This window comes from Nasonia vitripennis, chromosome 4 (assembly GCF_009193385.2).
Source record: "Nasonia vitripennis strain AsymCx chromosome 4, Nvit_psr_1.1, whole genome shotgun sequence".
NCBI lineage: Eukaryota > Metazoa > Arthropoda > Insecta > Hymenoptera > Pteromalidae > Nasonia > Nasonia vitripennis.
Window position 1 is genome coordinate 11100451 of NC_045760.1, and position 17713 is coordinate 11118163.

General features: G+C 49.4%; 2 protein-coding genes across 3 annotated transcripts; one reads left to right on the forward strand and one right to left on the reverse strand.

Moving 5' to 3' along the window:
* The first annotated feature begins 9543 nt into the window (after window positions 1–9543).
* LOC100115026 lies at window positions 9544–15226 on the forward strand. Its single transcript, XM_008210394.4, has 9 exons — window positions 9544–9897; window positions 9963–10257; window positions 10315–11144; window positions 11234–12669; window positions 12739–13118; window positions 13177–13512; window positions 13574–14092; window positions 14167–14724; window positions 14795–15226. Exons 1-9 carry the CDS (start codon window positions 9677–9679, stop codon window positions 15122–15124), a joined length of 4905 nt encoding a protein of 1634 aa, XP_008208616.1. The 5' UTR covers window positions 9544–9676; the 3' UTR covers window positions 15125–15226.
* A 405-nt stretch (window positions 15227–15631) lies between these two features.
* On the reverse strand, window positions 15632–17017 carry LOC103316502. 2 transcript variants are annotated; one of them, XM_008210392.4, is made up of 3 exons: window positions 16507–17017; window positions 16325–16435; window positions 15632–16248 (listed from the first exon to the last, which is right to left on the reverse strand). In XM_008210392.4, the coding sequence occupies exons 1-3, from the start codon at window positions 16550–16552 to the stop codon at window positions 16118–16120; spliced, it is 288 nt and encodes a 95-aa protein (XP_008208614.1). In that variant the 5' UTR covers window positions 16553–17017; the 3' UTR covers window positions 15632–16117. The 2 variants fall into 2 exon arrangements, with proteins under 2 accessions (XP_008208614.1, XP_008208613.1); XM_008210391.3 differs by having other exon boundaries at window positions 15632–16270; window positions 16507–16696.
* Window positions 17018–17713: the final 696 nt, after the last annotated feature.

The following is a 17713-nucleotide window of genomic DNA, read 5'->3' on the forward strand; positions in this document are numbered from 1 at the left end:
GAGGATCTCTCAATCATCGCGTAACCGATCGATCGACGTATGAGACAATTTATAGCTCGAAAGATTATGCGACGTTTCAATTCTCTCTCGGAATGCACGAAGCTAAAATTTCCAAGATTTGTTACGCGGCTCGAAGCTCCTGCGCAGCATCTCAGCGCACACGTAACTCGCGTAAATCAGTCGGAATTGTCACGCTACTTTACCGATATATGCCTATAGTTCTTACATGCTCGAAAGCTGCCGCGTCACACCGCAAATTGCTCAGCTGCACCTCTGTGCACTTCCGTTCCAACTTTGCGATGCATCATGGCCAGGAATAGTACATCGAAATTATCTCATTAACCCCGCGGCATGGAAAAGCCCGATGTGTACCAAAGCTTCTCTCCGCGTGTATTGTATTATATTCTAGCACATATAGAGACGTGGCGCGCAAGAAAAGTTCGCGGCCGCTAATTATTCCGGAGGATTAAAAACTCGAGGGAGAGAATAAGAGGGAGAGGCTTAACGATCGCGCGGCCGCTCTCGCGTCTCAATCGTCAGCTCGGCAGTTTTCTACATTCCAGCGTCTCGTGGACTCCCATAATGCAGCGAAGACTCTCGGGAGAGAAGGGAGAGAGAGAGAGAGAGAGAGAGAGAGAGAGAGAGAGAGAGAAAACGATCGGGACCGTCCCTTTCCGCGGAGTATATGCGTGGCCCAGGCAAAAGAGAAACAAGTAGTTAAATACGACTGTGCACAGCCGCCCGAGCGTGTGTATAGCGTGAGAAAGTCCGAAGATGCTGCCGCTGCTGTCTTTAGCTCTACTGATGCTGCTGCTGCTGCAGGTATTATGCCGCGTACACACACATACGTGCGCGCACGAGCGACGCGTGTTTTCAGAGCATCGTGTGAAATCTCGAGGGCAGCTCGTTCTGATACCGCGGGACCGAAGTGCAGTAGATTATAGCGGGCGCGGGTCGATCTTTTATCCCTCTTTTTTTCGAGCGCTTGCGTTTTTCGGAGATCTCTGGCATTTTTCATTGACGTGGTAATGCACTCGCGCTATTCATTCATGGGAACGCATATTCGGCAGGAATTCGCGGGGAGATGTGTGTCTGCGTTTTCGTATAATAATTTTTCGCTCGATCTCTTAATTATCCCTCGGTAATCGACGCAAGCTCGGGTTATGCGCTTTTGAGGGGTTTCGCGTGCGAGATCCATCACGGAGATGAATTTTCTCCAAACTGCAGCGCTCCCGATCTCGTGTGACGGTTCTGTGTTCGATCCGAAAGCAACGAGTATTATTCCAGGCGAATCGACGACGATCTGCTCTCGGGGAATAATTCGATCGCCTACACCTATGGAGTATAGTATTATGAAGACCCGATGCAAAGAGCTTGAGCTTGCGATGAGTGTAATATATAAAACAGGGCTAATGTAGGATCGATATATGCGGTCACCGCAAGAAACTCTCATGGCGGCTGTGTTTTCTTATTTAATCGATCGTTTCTCGAAACGATGACGTCAAGGTTTCCGCTGAAGAAGATGTCGATATATATTTCCGCGTGCATAGGTGTGGGGGCTGTTCGATTCTACCTATAGATGCGATATGGCTTACTCACAACTCTTATTTTGTATTCAAGGAAATCAATACAAACTCGCTTCAGGATTCGAGAAAAAAAATATTCATAAGACAGCCTTGGCAAGCAATTACAGGCTAATTATTTCCTGGACTGTTCTCCAACTCTCGTCGAGGAAAAAAGAAACTTTGGTACACATCACGCGCGCGCGCGCGCGGGCGTCGTCCAACTTTTTCCGCGCAGCAATATCCTCGAAGCCAATATAACGAGAGAAAAATAGAGGAAAAAACACCGACTCATCTCGGAGGCCCGTATATATAACACGGGCAGAGGGTATACTATGTATATACACAAGCGGCGGAAGTTCGCCTGCAGTTGCGCGAGCAGCGCGGTTTAATCAAGGAAAGGAGACTCGCCGGTACATAGATAAGGAGGAGCATTTTTTTTTGTTTGCTAGACGCTTAGATAAGACTACACTACTTGGATGTACAAGATAAACATATTCCCGTTATCATAATCATCGAAATTTCACGCCTAACGGAGCTGCGCAGTGCCACGTTCGGAAAAGCTCTCTCTCTCTCTCTCTCTCTCTCTCTCTCTCTTGCAAATGCGCAAATAATGACACATATCCAGGCATCACTGCAGCCATCATCATAGGGGAAAATCTAATATTTACACACGTAGAGCTCTCGCGCGTACGAATATTGTATATAGGATATTTATATCCACCTCTCGCTAATCGCTCGTCCCGCTGCAACAAATCTGCTTTTAATCACTCGGCACACGCTCGATCGCAGCATCTCTGGCTTCCCATCGTGCCCCGACTCGGCGCTGCAAGATTATCGACTCGCTGCGGAGAGTAGAGAGATAGCTGGGCTACAGCGCGCGCGGATCGATGCGCGCCGCCTACGGTGTGTCGTCCTCGTGTCCGAGATAGTCTGTGTATATATATCTCTGTCGGCGCGACGACCGCAGGAAAGTCGAGAGGGGAACGCCCGGGAGTCGCATCGCCGGCGCTTGCGCGTCTCGTCGTCCTCCTCGTCGTCGTCGCTTCTCCTCCGGAGACATGTCTATATGTATACACACACAGCGCGGCTGCGGAGGAGTAGTATTATCGAGCGGATCGGAGCTACCTGATTCGCCGAAGCTAGTTCCGCGTCCTTTCGTTTGTCACTCGACTGCCGAGTTTCCAGGTAGAGGGGATGAACCGAGGGGTTGTGCGTCCTTTCTCCGTGTGTTCCTACGTGTGGTCGCTTTTGTCAACTTGCGGATCAGCGGGTGGGGCGACGTCGCGCGAGGGGAGGTTTATAGCAGTCCTCGATGCTGGTTTTTGCGCGGCTGAAAGGAAAATTTGGATTACGGTGTATATAGCGCACGCGTTGGTTCAGAGAGTACATATAAGAAGAGCCTTTTTTCGGAAAATGCTTTTACCAGCCGCGAAAACCGAGTAGTGGGTTCCGCTGCACTCTGCGTTTAATCCTTTAATCCGATGCAGCCGGCGCGGTGTACAAAATCGATGATCCGATTTTTCCGAAGGGCCGAGGAATGTACGCGTAGCGGGCGTTGATTGCTTCGTTGCTCGCAGATCACGTTATATATAGGGTGGAGGGAAAGAAGTATAGGCGGCGCGTCAAGCCCGGAAGGCGCATCGGCGAGGGGATCAACATAGGAGCCGGATTAACATAGGACCGGTAGCCGGTGGGACTGCTTCGCTTGACCAAATGCGAGTTTTCGTCGGATAAATCAGTTTCCTCTATGTTATCCTCGGCGCACAAAAGCTTCTCATACGCGCGTCAATCATTTACGGCGTAATTACACACAGACCAGCGCAAGTGTAGAACGCGAGACACGATGGAGTCTGGCCACGCCCATGTCCCCAGGGCCGGCCAATCGACGCTGTCGCCTGTGCGGGAGACACTATGTATATATACAACTCGCGCTGATGCAGCAGTCCCTCTCTGCGCGCGTGTCTCTCTCTTTCTCCCACGCAGCTGCGCGACATTTCGTCCCCTCCACTCGAGCGACTCGGGGTAGGATCGAGCTGCGACACGATATCGCAGCTCTCGAGGGCGGTGCGTGCAGTCTGATCGTATACCTGTTGTATTATATAGGTGAGAGTTATTCGAAGGCTGTACAAACATCGTATCCTACAACGAGCTCGCGAATGCACCTTAAATCACATTTCCAACTCTGGAAAAGCCTGCACAACGTAATATATAATGCGCGCACGAGCCTCGCTTCGCTATGACGAAGCAATAATATTTTTACATACAGTGCATAGGTAGCCCGTACACAAGACAGTAGTGGTAGCTGCTGCTACATAAATACCAAAACACTTAATAAGCAAGCACTAAATTACCCAAAGTAAACGCGGAAACACTTTAGCCCCGCGCTCGCGCAGGTACACGAGCGCAAAGAGCTGCGGCTATATAGTCAGACTCTCGACGGCCTCACTCTATACACACACACACACACGCACACACACACACACACATTTAAGGTACTCGCGAGCTGCTCGTGCTCGATAATAAAGAAAAGGCCGCTGTATATGCGAGCGAATTACTTGGACGCTAGTCGCGAGATTCGGCTTACCCGCTGGAATTAATAAGGATGATGTATACGCGTCGCAGCGGTGGAATTCCGAAAAATTTTTCATTCTCTGCGCGTATGTAACATCGCTTAAGCCCAACACGCGCTGCCGTGTCAACGGATAATTGGGACGCCCGCGCTTGCGTGCCAGCTCGAAATTCGAGATAAACAGAGCGAAAAGAAGAAGAAGAAGAGGAAGAGGAGGAGGAGGATAGCGATCGCAGCTACACACATAGAGTGTATTATACATATAGCGTGTGTGATTGGATAGGCGGAGATGCCTCGCGCGAGATATAGCTCGTCTGACCCCGTGTATGTGCATTGTGTGTGTGTGTGTGTGTGTGTGTGTGTGTGGGGGGGGGGGTATGTGAGGTGTATATCTCCGGAGGACCATCTTCCACGCCGGCGCACTTACCCGTCTTCTCTGGCTTGATGCATGGCGTGGGCGTAACTGCAGCTCGCGCTCCAGCGGTTCTCATTTAATTACGCTGACCTCTCGGACCCGACCGTGCGCCGCGAATTTACGGCGCAAAGCGTCACCGCGCGACGAGAGTCATGCGCCTTTTTCTTTCTTCTCGACTTATAATGCTCAGGTTGTGCGAAAAACTATACTATATTTCGATTCCAAGTGCGTCCTTGGATGATGCACGTATTGATGTTGCGTACACTTTCGAAAAATAAAAGCTCGTCGACGAGAGAGATATCGCGATTGATGAAAGCATTAATGAAATTAATCGAGGCGTGCGGCTGATCGATCACACAATTATTTCGGCAATCGATTCTCCAAACGTGGCGATAGTCATCGAAGCCGTGCGCAGTGAAATTGCAGTAACGCTCACGCGAGATAAAAGTTGAAAAAGCGATTCGCGAATTAATTCTTTCGCATCGCAGACGCGATTTCAACAGTGTCCATACACACGCACATCATATAGATTTAAAACGTTACGGCAAAAGATGATCCATCAAGTGAGAGCGACGATCGCCATTATGTTACATATGTACGTATGCGTACGTTTTCCTCGCCATTACGAACTTTCAACCGCGTGCCTTGAATTTTCGTCGGGGTGAGCATCGGCAATTTGCAAGCAGCAGCGACGATTAAAGTCCGTTCAGCTCTTCCTCTCGTGCAGACTGCCTACAATGTAACAATCGAGAGAGAGAGAGAGAGAGAGAGAGAGAGAGAGAGAGAGAGAGAGAGAGAGAGAGAGAGAGAGAGGAATGAGAGAGCCAGGAGAGAAAAGAGAGGACACGCCGCCTTATAAATCACGACGTTCGGCGGAGCCTTTGTCGATGATCTCTCTCGCGCGTGTGTGTGCTGCAGGTGAGCGTGTGTATATATAGATAAAATATGTACCACGCGAGGCTTCTCTTGTGTGTCTCTGTGACCGAAAGCGCGCACGCACGCGTTATATTGCGTGAGGAGATACGCGAGAGGGCTGCTGCACGCACACTCGAGGCCTCATTAACGGATTATTAATAGCCGGGCTGGCTGATATTAATGACTTTCTTTCGTATACCCGACGTGCGTGTATGGCGCGGTGGCCTGCACCTCTCGTGTCTCGATTTCGCGCTCGTTCTTCTCTTGATACGTGAACTTCGACTCGGTCGTAGGCTGCTTGATAAGAGACAGAGAGAGGGAAATTCGAGCGGGAGATGTATAAAGCACTTCGCGTGGGAATTAGGGAGGGAGATTTGAAAGAATTGTTATTTATCGCTGCAGCTTCTCGGTCACGCGGTAGCAGGCTCGGTTGGCTTCGTAAATGAAGTAGAGTAAAAAAAATTACGCTTCACACGTTCCACACACGATCGTTGCCTCCCACGCGAGAGAAATTCCACCGATCACGCTTCTCAATCAGAGTAGCCATACACCTTATTCTCTCGGGCTCACAATACTCTAATCAGTTTATTAGCCTCCGAAGCTCTCCAACAACATCAGTAGGACAACTGAGCGAGGATGATAAATCGTTACGGGCGTGTTACTCTGCATACATATCGGCGGTAGTCGGTGCCCAATCTGAGTGGTATTCAAGCTGGACACAAAGCTCTCCGCGCGCGCTCGGTAGCCTCGTATGTCATTTGCGCGAGAAGGGCGGCACGTAAGTACACGCGAGAGCTCTCGTTGTTGCGCTTCAGGTGCGGGCTACTTATATACATACGAAAGAGCGTAAGCGATCGCTAATCGACGCGCGCGAAACGGCTGCCTGCGTGTGGTCCCCATTGTGTAATATGCGGATTTTTCTTTGCAACGCGGTGATGTGTTCCGTGACAATCGAAACCGCCTTGGTATACACGCGCATGAATAATGCGAGCGCTAGAAGACCTCGGCATGTATAGGAATCGTATTCGAAGAGCGACTGCGGCGGCGAGAATCACAGTAATCGCGCGCGAGAAAAACCGGAGGGATAAGACAATAGCACGTTTAGAGGCTGAGCCGCACGCGTGCAGCCGATGTTTTCTCTCTCTCTCTCTCTCTCTCTCTCTCTCTCTCTCTCTCTCTCTCTCTCTCTGAAATCGTGACTCAAGAGACGACGATAAAGCGAGCCCAAGCCATTCGGATCCGAAGAGACGTGTTATTATTTTTTACGGCCGCTTGTGTACACGCGAGCGAGTAGCAGAGCCGGGCGAGCCGGGGACAGAGTCGCAAATTATCGTCGATAGGTATATCGCGCGCGACTCGAGGACAAGGCGAGAGAACAAGGTGCAATTTGATGTTTAGCGATTTAAACACTCTACTCGCTCTCTCCTGTAAGCGTTGTGGCTCTGTGGTTTAAAAGAACGACGCATCCCTGTATAATCTAGCCTCGAAAAACACGGCTGCCGGTGCGCACATCGGGTGGAGTCTGCGCGACTAACTTTGGTCGTTGACCTGCCGCGGAGATTTCGGAGCTGTTGCGCTAGTGTATAGAGTTCGAGATTATTCTCGCATTGCATGATCGATCTTTATAGGCGTCGGTTATGAATAGCTCGTTTGCCTCGCTTTGCAATTCACCGAGAGAGGATTACATAAAAGTGGCGCAGTTTTGCTTAATTTATACGGATTTTCCAGCCGAGCAGTCATCCGATCCATCAGACGATGTGCATAATCGCCCACATTCGTGAATTAATCTTCGGAGCTCCGATTTAAATACAATTTTATCATCCATACTTTACCCGGTTTTCTTTCGCGAGCGCAATTCTGCGCAGCTTGCGAGAGGCTTTAAAAGCTCGAGAGATAGAGCTTTGTAAAGTCTCGGGGGCGCCTTATTATGCGCATCGCTGCCGCTGCCGTCATGGCAATGACAGTTCGATAATTGCGCTGCGCGGAGGCGCACAAAGCGGCGAACTTTCATTCGCGTAATACGCCGCTGCGTATCGAGCGCTCAGCGAAATTACAACGACGTCAGCTCGCTGCCGCTTGATGTATACATGTATACATACGTACAGTGGAGAAGCTTGCAGAGGAGCCGCGCGGACGGAAATTTCATTAAACCGAGCGCAAAACGTACGATCCCGTCTTTTTTATCGCGAGAGCACACACACACACACACACATACAGAGCGGCGCTGCCGGCGAATTATATGAAATTTTTTAATTTTCACCGCGGAAAATTGCGTTGCTCGCTCGGCCTTCTCCACCACGTAAATCCCTACGGTTATAGTTAATTTTGTTGACTATCCTTCACATCGAGAAGCTCTCGATCAATGAGAAAAAGCTCCGGCGAAGCGGCAATTAAAAGTACACCGGTGAAAAGGGAATCGGAGGAGGGCTTACGCCGCCGCGTGTCGAGCTCCTCTCTCTCTCTCTCTCTCTCTCTCTCTCTCTCTCTCTCTCTCTCTCTCTCTCTCTCCGCGGAGCAGACAATTTCTCTGAGTGGCAGCTAAGTAAGGGGAATTACCATCTCATTCGAAGGTAAAGGTCGCTCCTCTCATCCCATAGTCGCGCGCCAATTGCTCGGCCCCGTGGGTCTCTCTTCCCCCGGTTTCTCGCGCACTCCGTGATTATACCGCGGCGGCGGCGCGGGCACACACACGAGAGCGAGAGAGAGAGAGAGAGAGAGAGAGAGAGAGAGAGAGAGAGAGAGAGAGAGAGAGAGAGAATCCTAAGCCGCGGCATGCAGCATCGGAGAGAAAGACGAGGAGGAGGAGGGTTGATACGTAAGGTGTGTATGCGCGCGAGGAGGTCAAGAAGGAGGAGAAAAGAGCGAGTGAGAGAGCGAGCGCAGAGGTTACTTTTAATGTCTCGCGTCACGCAGCCCAAGGCAGCGAGCGGCGGCAGTTGCTCTCTCGCGCCTCTCGTCTCCTTACTAATTTGGCGCCAATTTCCAAGCAACCACCCAGGCAAAAACTAACCGAACCATATACCTTCGAGTCGCCGCGTGTACCATACTATACGTATACACGCGCGCGTACACCGCAGCTACGGCTCTCCCTCCCTCCTTCTCCCTGATTAAATGCTACCCGCCGCGGCTGCCGATGTTCCCACACTCGTGGCGGCGCGCGCGTGCAACTATACTCTCCCGCGAGAGAGTCGCTCCTTCGTATTCTTCTTCTTCTTTTTTGCCGCAGTCCCTGCATCGGCTCTTGCCTCTATCGGCAGGAGAGATGTGTGATACGTCGGCTGCGGATCGGCGACACGATCGGTATACCCCGAGAGGGGGAGAACACTTGTCGCGGCTCTCGTGCTCGCGTGGTAGGTGGCTGGCGTTTTCTCTCCCTCTCTTGACGATGTGATTTTGAGAAAGAGCGATTTTAATGAGATGCTGCCCGAGTAATTGCTCCAAAACGACGAGATCCGAGATAACACTCGATTATTACCGCCGCTTCCAGTTTCCAGCCGGGCTTTGGCTATATACCCGTTCTCGTTCACATCGCCGTTGTCGTCGTCATTTTTCTCGCCTATACCCACATGTTTGAACTCTCGCGTATACGTAGCTATACCTGGGTATCATATCGACATGCGTACCTACACAGACGTGGCCTGGGAACTTCCGCGAATCGGCCGATTTGTTGCGCGTGCGCGTTTGCAATTTCGCGCACGATGAAACGCTACGCGGCGCGCGAGAGGATGATGGATACACGCGCGTTACTGATAAATGATTGCCGGAAAGCGACGTCTCTACGCTCCGGCACCGTTGCTTCTACTTTACTGATGATGCGAAAGAGGACTACCGCGCACGCGGCTGCTGATGACGATAATCTCACCGAGTTCTTTCGACTGGGACGCAGAAAAAAAAATGAAATCGTTGATTAAACGCTTATACGGTTTCGATAAGAACTGCAATTAGTTGGGCGAAACGTGCGTGCACCAATTAGCCGTTTCAATAATAACACAACGGGCTGCAGCCGGTGGCACACGACGATGAAAAACGCGTATCGCCAAAATCGAAATCGGCAATCGGCCAACTTCAGTGTACGGACAACTGCTCTCGCCGCCTAACCCTACCATATTCTCTCTCTCTCTCTCTTGATCGTCCGGCGAACTCTACTCTTTCTCCGCGCAGACGGCGTTTACCTCGGCTATCATTAAGTAATTTCATGCCGATATATAATTAATGAGCTCCGCGGTGAAGGGGGAGGAGGAGGCGAGCTGGCGATCGGCATGGCTGCGCGGCGGAAGGATATCGGAAGTCACCTGGATAGGTCAGGACGTGCTCGCTTGGTGCTCCGGCCTGCATGTTGTGTTTCTCGATGTGCTCAGTGGCAAGATAAGGTTGCCCAGATTCACCGAGGATGTTGAGAAAGTTGGAGTGTCCTGTCTGTCGGGACACTTGAGGTGAGACCGGTATAAATCGGTAATTATTATTGGAGGCGATCGGTAAGATTCGTCGTTTTTCAAAGTCGAAGAGTGTTCGCTTTTGCTGAGAAGAATCGGAAACCGCGGATACTGGTTTACGCGTACCCGTCGATGCAGAGGATATCCGAGTGCGCCAAGGGAACGAGTCAGGCTTACTTAGCGACGGCCTTTGCCGGTGACTATCTAGTGTCGGTGGGATCGGTACCGGATTTCAAGCTCATCGTTTGGTCGTGGAGAAGTGGCGACAAGATCACCAGTGTTGAAACTACGATCGACGATGCGGGAGGTTACGGACAGACTCTGAGGGTGAACTTTTTCACGCCAACGTTCATTGCTCAGGTTAGCTATATTCTCAGTTGAATTTTTATCGCTCGATAATACGTGACTTTCCCTCAGATCAGTAACACAACCGGTCGTCTCTGCACCTGGCACATGACGATCTCTGGCAGCAGTACCGCGATTCTCAACAGCTTTAAGATATCTCTACCCAAAAAAGCTCTGGTAAAAGACGCCTCTTGGTGTCCAGCCACGGCCATCACCGATGGACAAGATACTCTAGCGATCGTCGATCGCGATGGTCACATCTACCTGTGCCGACGCAACGGAGACGATTTAAAACGCGTCGTACGGTCTCAACGTTGTGGCGTCTGTCTAGAAATCGAACCAGCTGCGATCTGCTGGCATCGCGGTGGCATAGTGCTGCGAACGACTTTCTGTCAAATACGTTACTACACGAAGGACGAAAAAGGCGCTTGGAGGAAGAACTGGTACTCGAAGAGTGGACACTACCCCATCGCGTTGACGTCTCACCCTTTCAGAGACGATCGAGTGTTTTACGCTACAAGGGAAGGACACATTGTCCAGATTAAATTTTCCGAAGATAGGATGGATGCTGAGATGGCCGTGAGGTACTTCAGTGGAGGAAGGTACAAGTTCGTGGACATGGTGCATCCTTGGGATGAACAGATTGTGGCGGTGGAGGAATCGAAGGAGCTTGCGGTCATTCGAGTTCAAGAAGGTGTCGAAGTGACAAGAGCTGATCTGAATGTGGAGGGAAGCGTTATGACGATGGTGTCACACCTGGAATATCCTTTAATTGTTGTTTGTTCCGATGTCGGTGAGGTCGTTTTCGTAAGCTTACTGTGTTACGATGAGCCGGTAGTTCTTGGAAAGTACAGGATACAATTCGAGACATTGGACTTGTTGAAGTTTTCTAGTTCTGGAAGGTTTGTTAACAAATTGGTAAGAATATTTGATTTGTGGTCGATTCTCATCGTTCAACTGCCTTTACGGTAAGAGTGAATTTACTCCGTAGGTACTTGGCAGCTTGCCAGAAGGATGAAGGAATTTGTTACTTGTTGAATGTTTCGTATGCACAGCCAATCGAAGTGTTGACTCGACTAGAAACCAACACAATGATAGTAGATATTCTATTGTTTGATGTACAGAATAACCTGCAGCTTTATGTACTGGGACGCTCGTCGAAAGTAGCTTCTATCGGATGCAAGCTCTTGCTGTACGAGCTTTCCAGAAACCATGAATTAAAGAAGAATCCTTTAGCTTTTAATCTCAAAACGTTTTACAAGCATCTGCATTACGCGTTTGGAGAACCTAATACATTCGTGGGAACACCTTACCTTAAAAAGCAATTGAGATTCTTTAAGATCGAAGATAGAACTGACGTCGCGTGTTTTGATGTGAAACCTACTAGACACAACGTGAGAGAAGTCAAGATATTCACGTACAAAAAGTGGTTGATAACTGCCGGCTTCGACGGATTGGCCGTCATAAGAAGTGACAACCTAAGAAGTAGCTATAGCGTAAATCTCATGACGCATCATCCGCGGGATTCCGGTGTAGCGAAAGCTATACTGAACGATTCCGGCGATTTATTGATTGCGTTGGGTATCGATGGCTCATTGGTCGCCGTGAGACGATGGAACTTGGAAAAACCGCCACAAGTCGATGACGGCTTCAAGAATCTTTGGGAATTCGGTCGTACGGATTTCGAGGATCACAAGGGTATAATTGCAGAGTACTCGAACACTTTGGATAACAAATTAAAAGAATTCCTGTCTGAGTCAACACTGGCCTTCGTGAACTACGAAGGATCGGATACCTTGACATGGGTTCAGTGGAAGGAGCAACAAAGGATCGAGGACGAAAATAAAACTGCTTCGAATGAAAAACAGAAAATACTGACGAAATTCCTCTCTTTGAAGAACAAAGTCGTAGGATTGCTCGACAAGAACGAACATTTCTCCCAACTAGATCAGCTTCCAATCTCAGCATTCGATCTCAACAAAGGCTTCCGTGAGAAACGAATAAAAGCCGCAAAAGACGATCGCGAAGACGTGAGACACCAGGTGGAGTCGGATTGTCAGGAAAGAGAACGAGTCGCCGATTGGATTCAGTCCAAGTTTTGGGAGCCTCAGACAGTTTTGGCTAAGTCGATCTTCGGCATATTCGATGAAACCGAAGTCACGAATTATACTATCTGCGCAGACAAGATCGGCCTACCGGACTTCTTCGATTTTGCCCAATTCGCGCGCAACATCGCCAAAGAGATAACTACTTACGACACTATCTACCCCTGGGAGACTTACACGCCATCGGAGCTCAATGCAATGTTCGACAAGCAGTTGAGGGTCAAGAAATCGGATGAAATCGAGAAAATCGGCAACCTGGTAGGTGCCGAAGAGGACATCGATGCCGACGACGAGGAGCAGAGGAATCGACAACTGCTGGAAGGTAAAACTTATTCGTATGTTTTGAAAAAATACAAATATGTATAATGTTAAAAAATCGAACATTCAACAGGCATGACAACCCAGCACTTCATCGAGCCATGTGCCCAGTACTACTCTCAGTTCAAGCTCTACGCGTTCTCGCAAATCCTCAGCGACAATCGCTACATAGTAGAGGACTGCAAGAGGCTGCGGCTGTGCTTCAACAAGCTGTTCGAGGAGATGCAGTCGGTAAAGGAGCGCGAAATGAATTTGGCCCGGGAGCGCATCGACCGCATTCTCTACATAAGTTACGAACTCTGGGAAATGTTCCAAGAGCTTGTCGGGCAAACCTTCGAGTATCCCGAGTGGCGGCCGAAGGAAAAACCGGAAACTATCGTGAGGGTGACGGACGCCGAAATGTCGGCCCGACTATACGTGTCGCCGTCGCAGCAGGAGCTGCGCGATAAGCAGGTATGCACTACTTCTGCTTGCATCATAATCGTGCATTGATGAATTTGTTGTGATATAGGCGGCTGAAGAGGAGCGACAGCGAATAGCCCTTCTGGCTGACGATTTCCGACCGCGTGCCTTGCAGCGCATGATGGACGGTGTACTGGAGGTCAGGTGGGAAGACCTAATCAAGCGAGAGCCCGATCTACCCGAATGCCTGCGTCTCGGCAAGAGACTCGAGGACTACTCCGACGAGGACACTCTCGTTGTCGGCCGATACGAGCAGGAGATGCGGAATCTCGAGTCCGAGCGCGCGAAGTACCGAAAGATCTTGCAGATGGATTACGCGAAAATCAGCGAGGCTCTCGCCGAGGGTATCGGCAGATTTAATTCGAGACTCGAGGATTTTTATTTAGTGAGTAGCGTGTATTTCGTACTTCCAAGATAATATGCTGAATAACCATCCTTGCTTCCAGTTGAAAATGAAAGTCGAAGCGGCTATACAGCAGTTGAACCTCCGCTATGTGAGGTACCTCGCGAGGCACGTCAACCGAGTTGACGAGTTCAAAGCCGACGACGAGGTCAAAGAGAGGATCAAGGAAAAACAGCGACTCGCGTCGACGATCGCGGAGGACGTGAAAATAGTGCAGAGCGTCGAGCAGGAGCTGCGCAATCAGTACGAGACTCTGAGCGCCAAGGACAGGTACATGGAGAAGAAACTGAAAAACGAGTTCCCGACTCTGGGAAAAAACGCCTTCACCGCGATAACAGTTCAGTACAAAAGACGGCCGCGAACAGTTTTGAAGACGACTTCGTCGGTCGAAGTGCTGGATCTTGGAAAATGCATTATATCCATGAACAAGCTGCCATACCTGACGCCCGATTGCTCGGAATACTTGAAGCAATTAGAAATTTTGGACGTTCGCCCGGCGGCTCTGCCACAGTCCGTAGACGCTAGTCATTGGGAGAATCTAGTGGCTCTTAGACGTCTCAAGGTGTTTAATAATTTCCGTATCACGAGCTATTGTAGTTAGCAAAACGTACTTAAATTTTTTCCTACGTTTCGTAGATCGACCACGAGCTTCGCCAACACGCCGTCTGGCTCGATATAGAGTCCGTCACTAATACCTTGGCAGTTTACCATCGAACGTTGTCCCAACACAAGCTCGACTGCGACTCTCTCGCGGATCATCTCAGACGTTCTCGCGCCGACAGAGTCGAACGCGAACTCGACGCCGAGCTGCAACTGGTTCTGAAACTGGGTCAGACCGAGCTGGACGATAGTATGAAAGGCAACGTTTACGAAGACGGTTCCAGGGCATTACTGATCACGAGAGCCGAGATAGAGAGGGTGAATGATGCCATAGTCGACATGGGAGCGAAGAAACTCAAGGCGATGCAGAAGAGTCTGGAGTTCAGGAGAGGCATCGCCGAGGAGGACTGGGAGCACGAGATTCTCAGGACCAAGTTGAGACACCTGGGGACGGAGCTGTACTACGCGAGGATGGCCAATGTGACGAGGGAGATGAGAGAGGTGCTGAGGAGGTGGAAGATAGGAGCGAAGGAGGACAAGACCACGCAGAAGATGGAGAGAGACTTCGAGGCAGTGCGTTCCAACGCTGAGAAGGTAATCATTATCTGTTCTTTAAATTTTTGCTAAGAAGGTTGGTATTCATTTTCTTTGCACGACGACCAAGGTTTTGAAAGAGTGGGAGATGAAGTTGGAGGAAGTAGGCAAGGAAGTCGCGAGGGTCCAGCGAAAGAACAGAAAAATGGACCGAGTCATCACCGAGATGAACGTCGAGAGGTGCGACATGGAGCTCAAGCAAGACGTCGAGGGAGAAACGAGACAGAAGGACTACCGCGAGAGAGTCGTCAAACTCACCGCCGAGCGATCGGCTATTATCAGAAAACTTCTGGCTAATTACGAAGAGTTGCTGGAAATTCGCAGAGTACGTGACGACCTGACCTGTACAAGTAGCCTGCCGGTAAAAATTTTACCCGAAATGTCCATCGTCGAAGAGTAAACAATGTTCCCTCATTAATAAAATATAAAAAGCTTTTTGTGAAGAAAAAAAAACTTATCGTCATTGAATGCAGACTGCACATTTATACAAGCATCATAAATAGCATCATAAACACTCTACTTTTTTATAAGTAACCGGCTGACCGAGCACGAATGAAGACGATTCGAAAAATGTCTCACATGCGCAAGGGATATCGAAGCCAGGTGCGGCTTACGATCGACGCCCCCGCGAAAAATTCAAAGGTCATCCTTCTTCTGTATAACATAATTCTACACAAAGAGCGTGGAAAATGCTATGGGAATTGCGGTCGATGTAAATATTTCTATATGCGCAACGACTTTGAGATTTTTATTAATGATGACCGCGGTGTCGCAGAGGCTAACAAATATTCTAGATGTGGCCGTATCCCAGAGGGTGAAAAACGAATCGAGTGCAGTATTCATCAATCACTCACAGTAGCTACACTGGCTGTCGACGCAATGCACCTCGAATAAAAACTCAAAATAATCAGCTTTGTGTATAACACAAGTTTATTAAAAATGTTCTATTTAATAAATAAATATAAATTTTTTGCAACGAACTCCAGGGCATCGCAATTTCACTTCAGCACGCGCGTATAAAGAGTAGAATTCTAAGCTGACCGGGGGCTTAAAAAATCGCGCCAAGAGTCTCTTCTCCCAGAGCCGAGAGATAGAGGATAAAAGCTGCACGGCGGCACTCCAATCAATGCAAATCAAATTGAGAGAGAGAGAGAGAGGCCCCATGGACGGGAGAAAAAAGAGAGCGGCTAGTCAAATCAGCCGTGTAAAAGCTTCATGAATGTAAAGGACTGGTGAATGCTGACCGTATACGCGCGAGCCAATCTGGTAATGCTTCTTCTGCCGTTGTATGCATCGGGTAAAAAATAACGCGGATGCCCATTGGATTTAATGTCTATTGCGCTGGCATAGGGAGGAGAGTAGAGCCTCGTTTTACGTGGGCTTATTTTCCATTTTATTTGACGATCTCGTCTACGTCTTCTAAGTCCGACGGCTTGCGGATCTTCTTGCCGTCGTGGAGGAAGTCGCGGAGCATCTCCTTGTCGGATTTCGTTATCGGGTTTTGGAGCTCCTGCTCGAAGAATTCTGGAATATGGGTGCACGCGTTCTGTTTATAGGTATGGGATTGCTCGAGATTTGCCGATAAAGAGGGTGTACGTACTGTCTTTGTACTTGTACTTCAAGCGCTCCGTGTGCGATTTGTCGAAAATGTTGATGCCGTGCTCTTGGGAGTTGCGGTAAGTCGTTCTGCAGCGATTGATCGTCGGAGATTCTGAAAGGGTGAGTATTGTTGACATTGTTTGATAACAGGTTATTGAAGGTAAATGACAAAAGAAAGCGTACTATTGTTGCAAGACCGAACAATGCCAAGGATTCCCGAAGCGAACATCGTTATATTCGACAAATATTTCTGCACAGGTTATACTTTAATTTTCCCGTTTATGTGTACCCACTGAAACTAGTTGTCGTCCAAAACAAAAGATCGAGTATCTCTGAAAATTGAATAAACCACAGCAGCGCGTCTCCTCTCTTCAAGGCCGTCCTTGGAATGCGCGCGGAAATGACCAACTCATCGACGTGCGCGCGCGTAATACGAGCGGTAATGAAACCAGGGCATTGTCGGCTCGGCTCGAGTTATTATATCCTTAAGCAGGTGAGGAGAAACGAAGGAAGGAAAAGAAATCGCGAGGGACACACTCGTAAGCGTAGATACGTTACGCAGCAAAAGGCTGTTTAAGATAAACTTCGTACTTTCCGCGTAAGCGATCAAGCGAAATTATATTGCCCCCTGCAGTCGCAGCGGCTGCGCGGAGAAAAAACGTTCTCTCGCGAGGAGAGGATGAAGAAAAGAGAGATCTCGACGAGTCTCTCGCTCTCTTCGGAAAAAAGAGCGCGTAAAACAAAAGCTGCGGGACAACCAGAGGCGAAACCTCGTTATTATCGGAGAAAAAGAAGAGGACGAGGAGAGTACGAGAGCTCCGGTCGTCGTTGTCGCAGGGAGTGAGAGAGAGAGAGAGAGAGAGAGAGAGCAGCCACTTTGGGCCCATAAAGAGACAAAGAAGCGGGAGCAACAGCAGTAAAGTCTCGGAGGTTTAAAAAAGGGCAGTAAGGGAAAACAAGCGCGCGCGCGAAGAGGTGACCAGCTGCGGAGAGCCGAGGAGGCTTTTACGATTTTTGCCGCAGCTTTTCTTCGCGCGCCGCCGCGGGCTTTTATGACAATTTCGCGGGCGCGAGAGAGAGAGAGAGCGAGAGAGAGAGAGAGAGAGAGAGAGAGAGAGAGAGAGAGAGAGAGAGAGAGAGAGAGAGAGAGAGAGAGAGAGAGAGCTATACCTGTGCCGTAGCAAAAGCGGGGTTTACGTTGCGTAAACTCGCACCTATATGCGCGCGCGCGCGAGGAGAATTTTCGTGGCGCGATTTACGAGCCTCTAAGCGGTGATTAGACCAAGAGATGAATACGCGGCCTTTTAAAATTCACAATATTTTTTTTCCTCGAGGATCTTTCTATCGCGCGTATAACAGTCTCGAAGTAAAAATTCGAATTATGCCAGAC

Excerpts from the sequence above, each read along its gene's own strand:
- LOC100115026 (XM_008210394.4), top strand. The coding sequence starts at position 9,677 with ATGAGCTCCGCGGTGAAGGGGGAGGAGGAGGCGAGCTGGCGATCGGCA. Across the intron at positions 9,898-9,962 it reads TGTCTGTCGGGACACTTGAG|TCGAAGAGTGTTCGCTTTTG; the intron begins GTGAGACCGGTA and ends CGTTTTTCAAAG. Across the intron at positions 10,258-10,314 it reads CGCCAACGTTCATTGCTCAG|ATCAGTAACACAACCGGTCG; the intron begins GTTAGCTATATT and ends ACTTTCCCTCAG.
- LOC103316502 (XM_008210391.3), bottom strand. The coding sequence starts at position 16,552 with ATGTTCGCTTCGGGAATCCTTGGCATTGTTCGGTCTTGCAACAATA. Across the intron at positions 16,436-16,506 it reads TGTTCGGTCTTGCAACAATA|AATCTCCGACGATCAATCGC; the intron begins GTACGCTTTCTT and ends TCACCCTTTCAG. Across the intron at positions 16,271-16,324 it reads GAAGTACAAGTACAAAGACA|AACGCGTGCACCCATATTCC; the intron begins GTACGTACACCC and ends ACCTATAAACAG.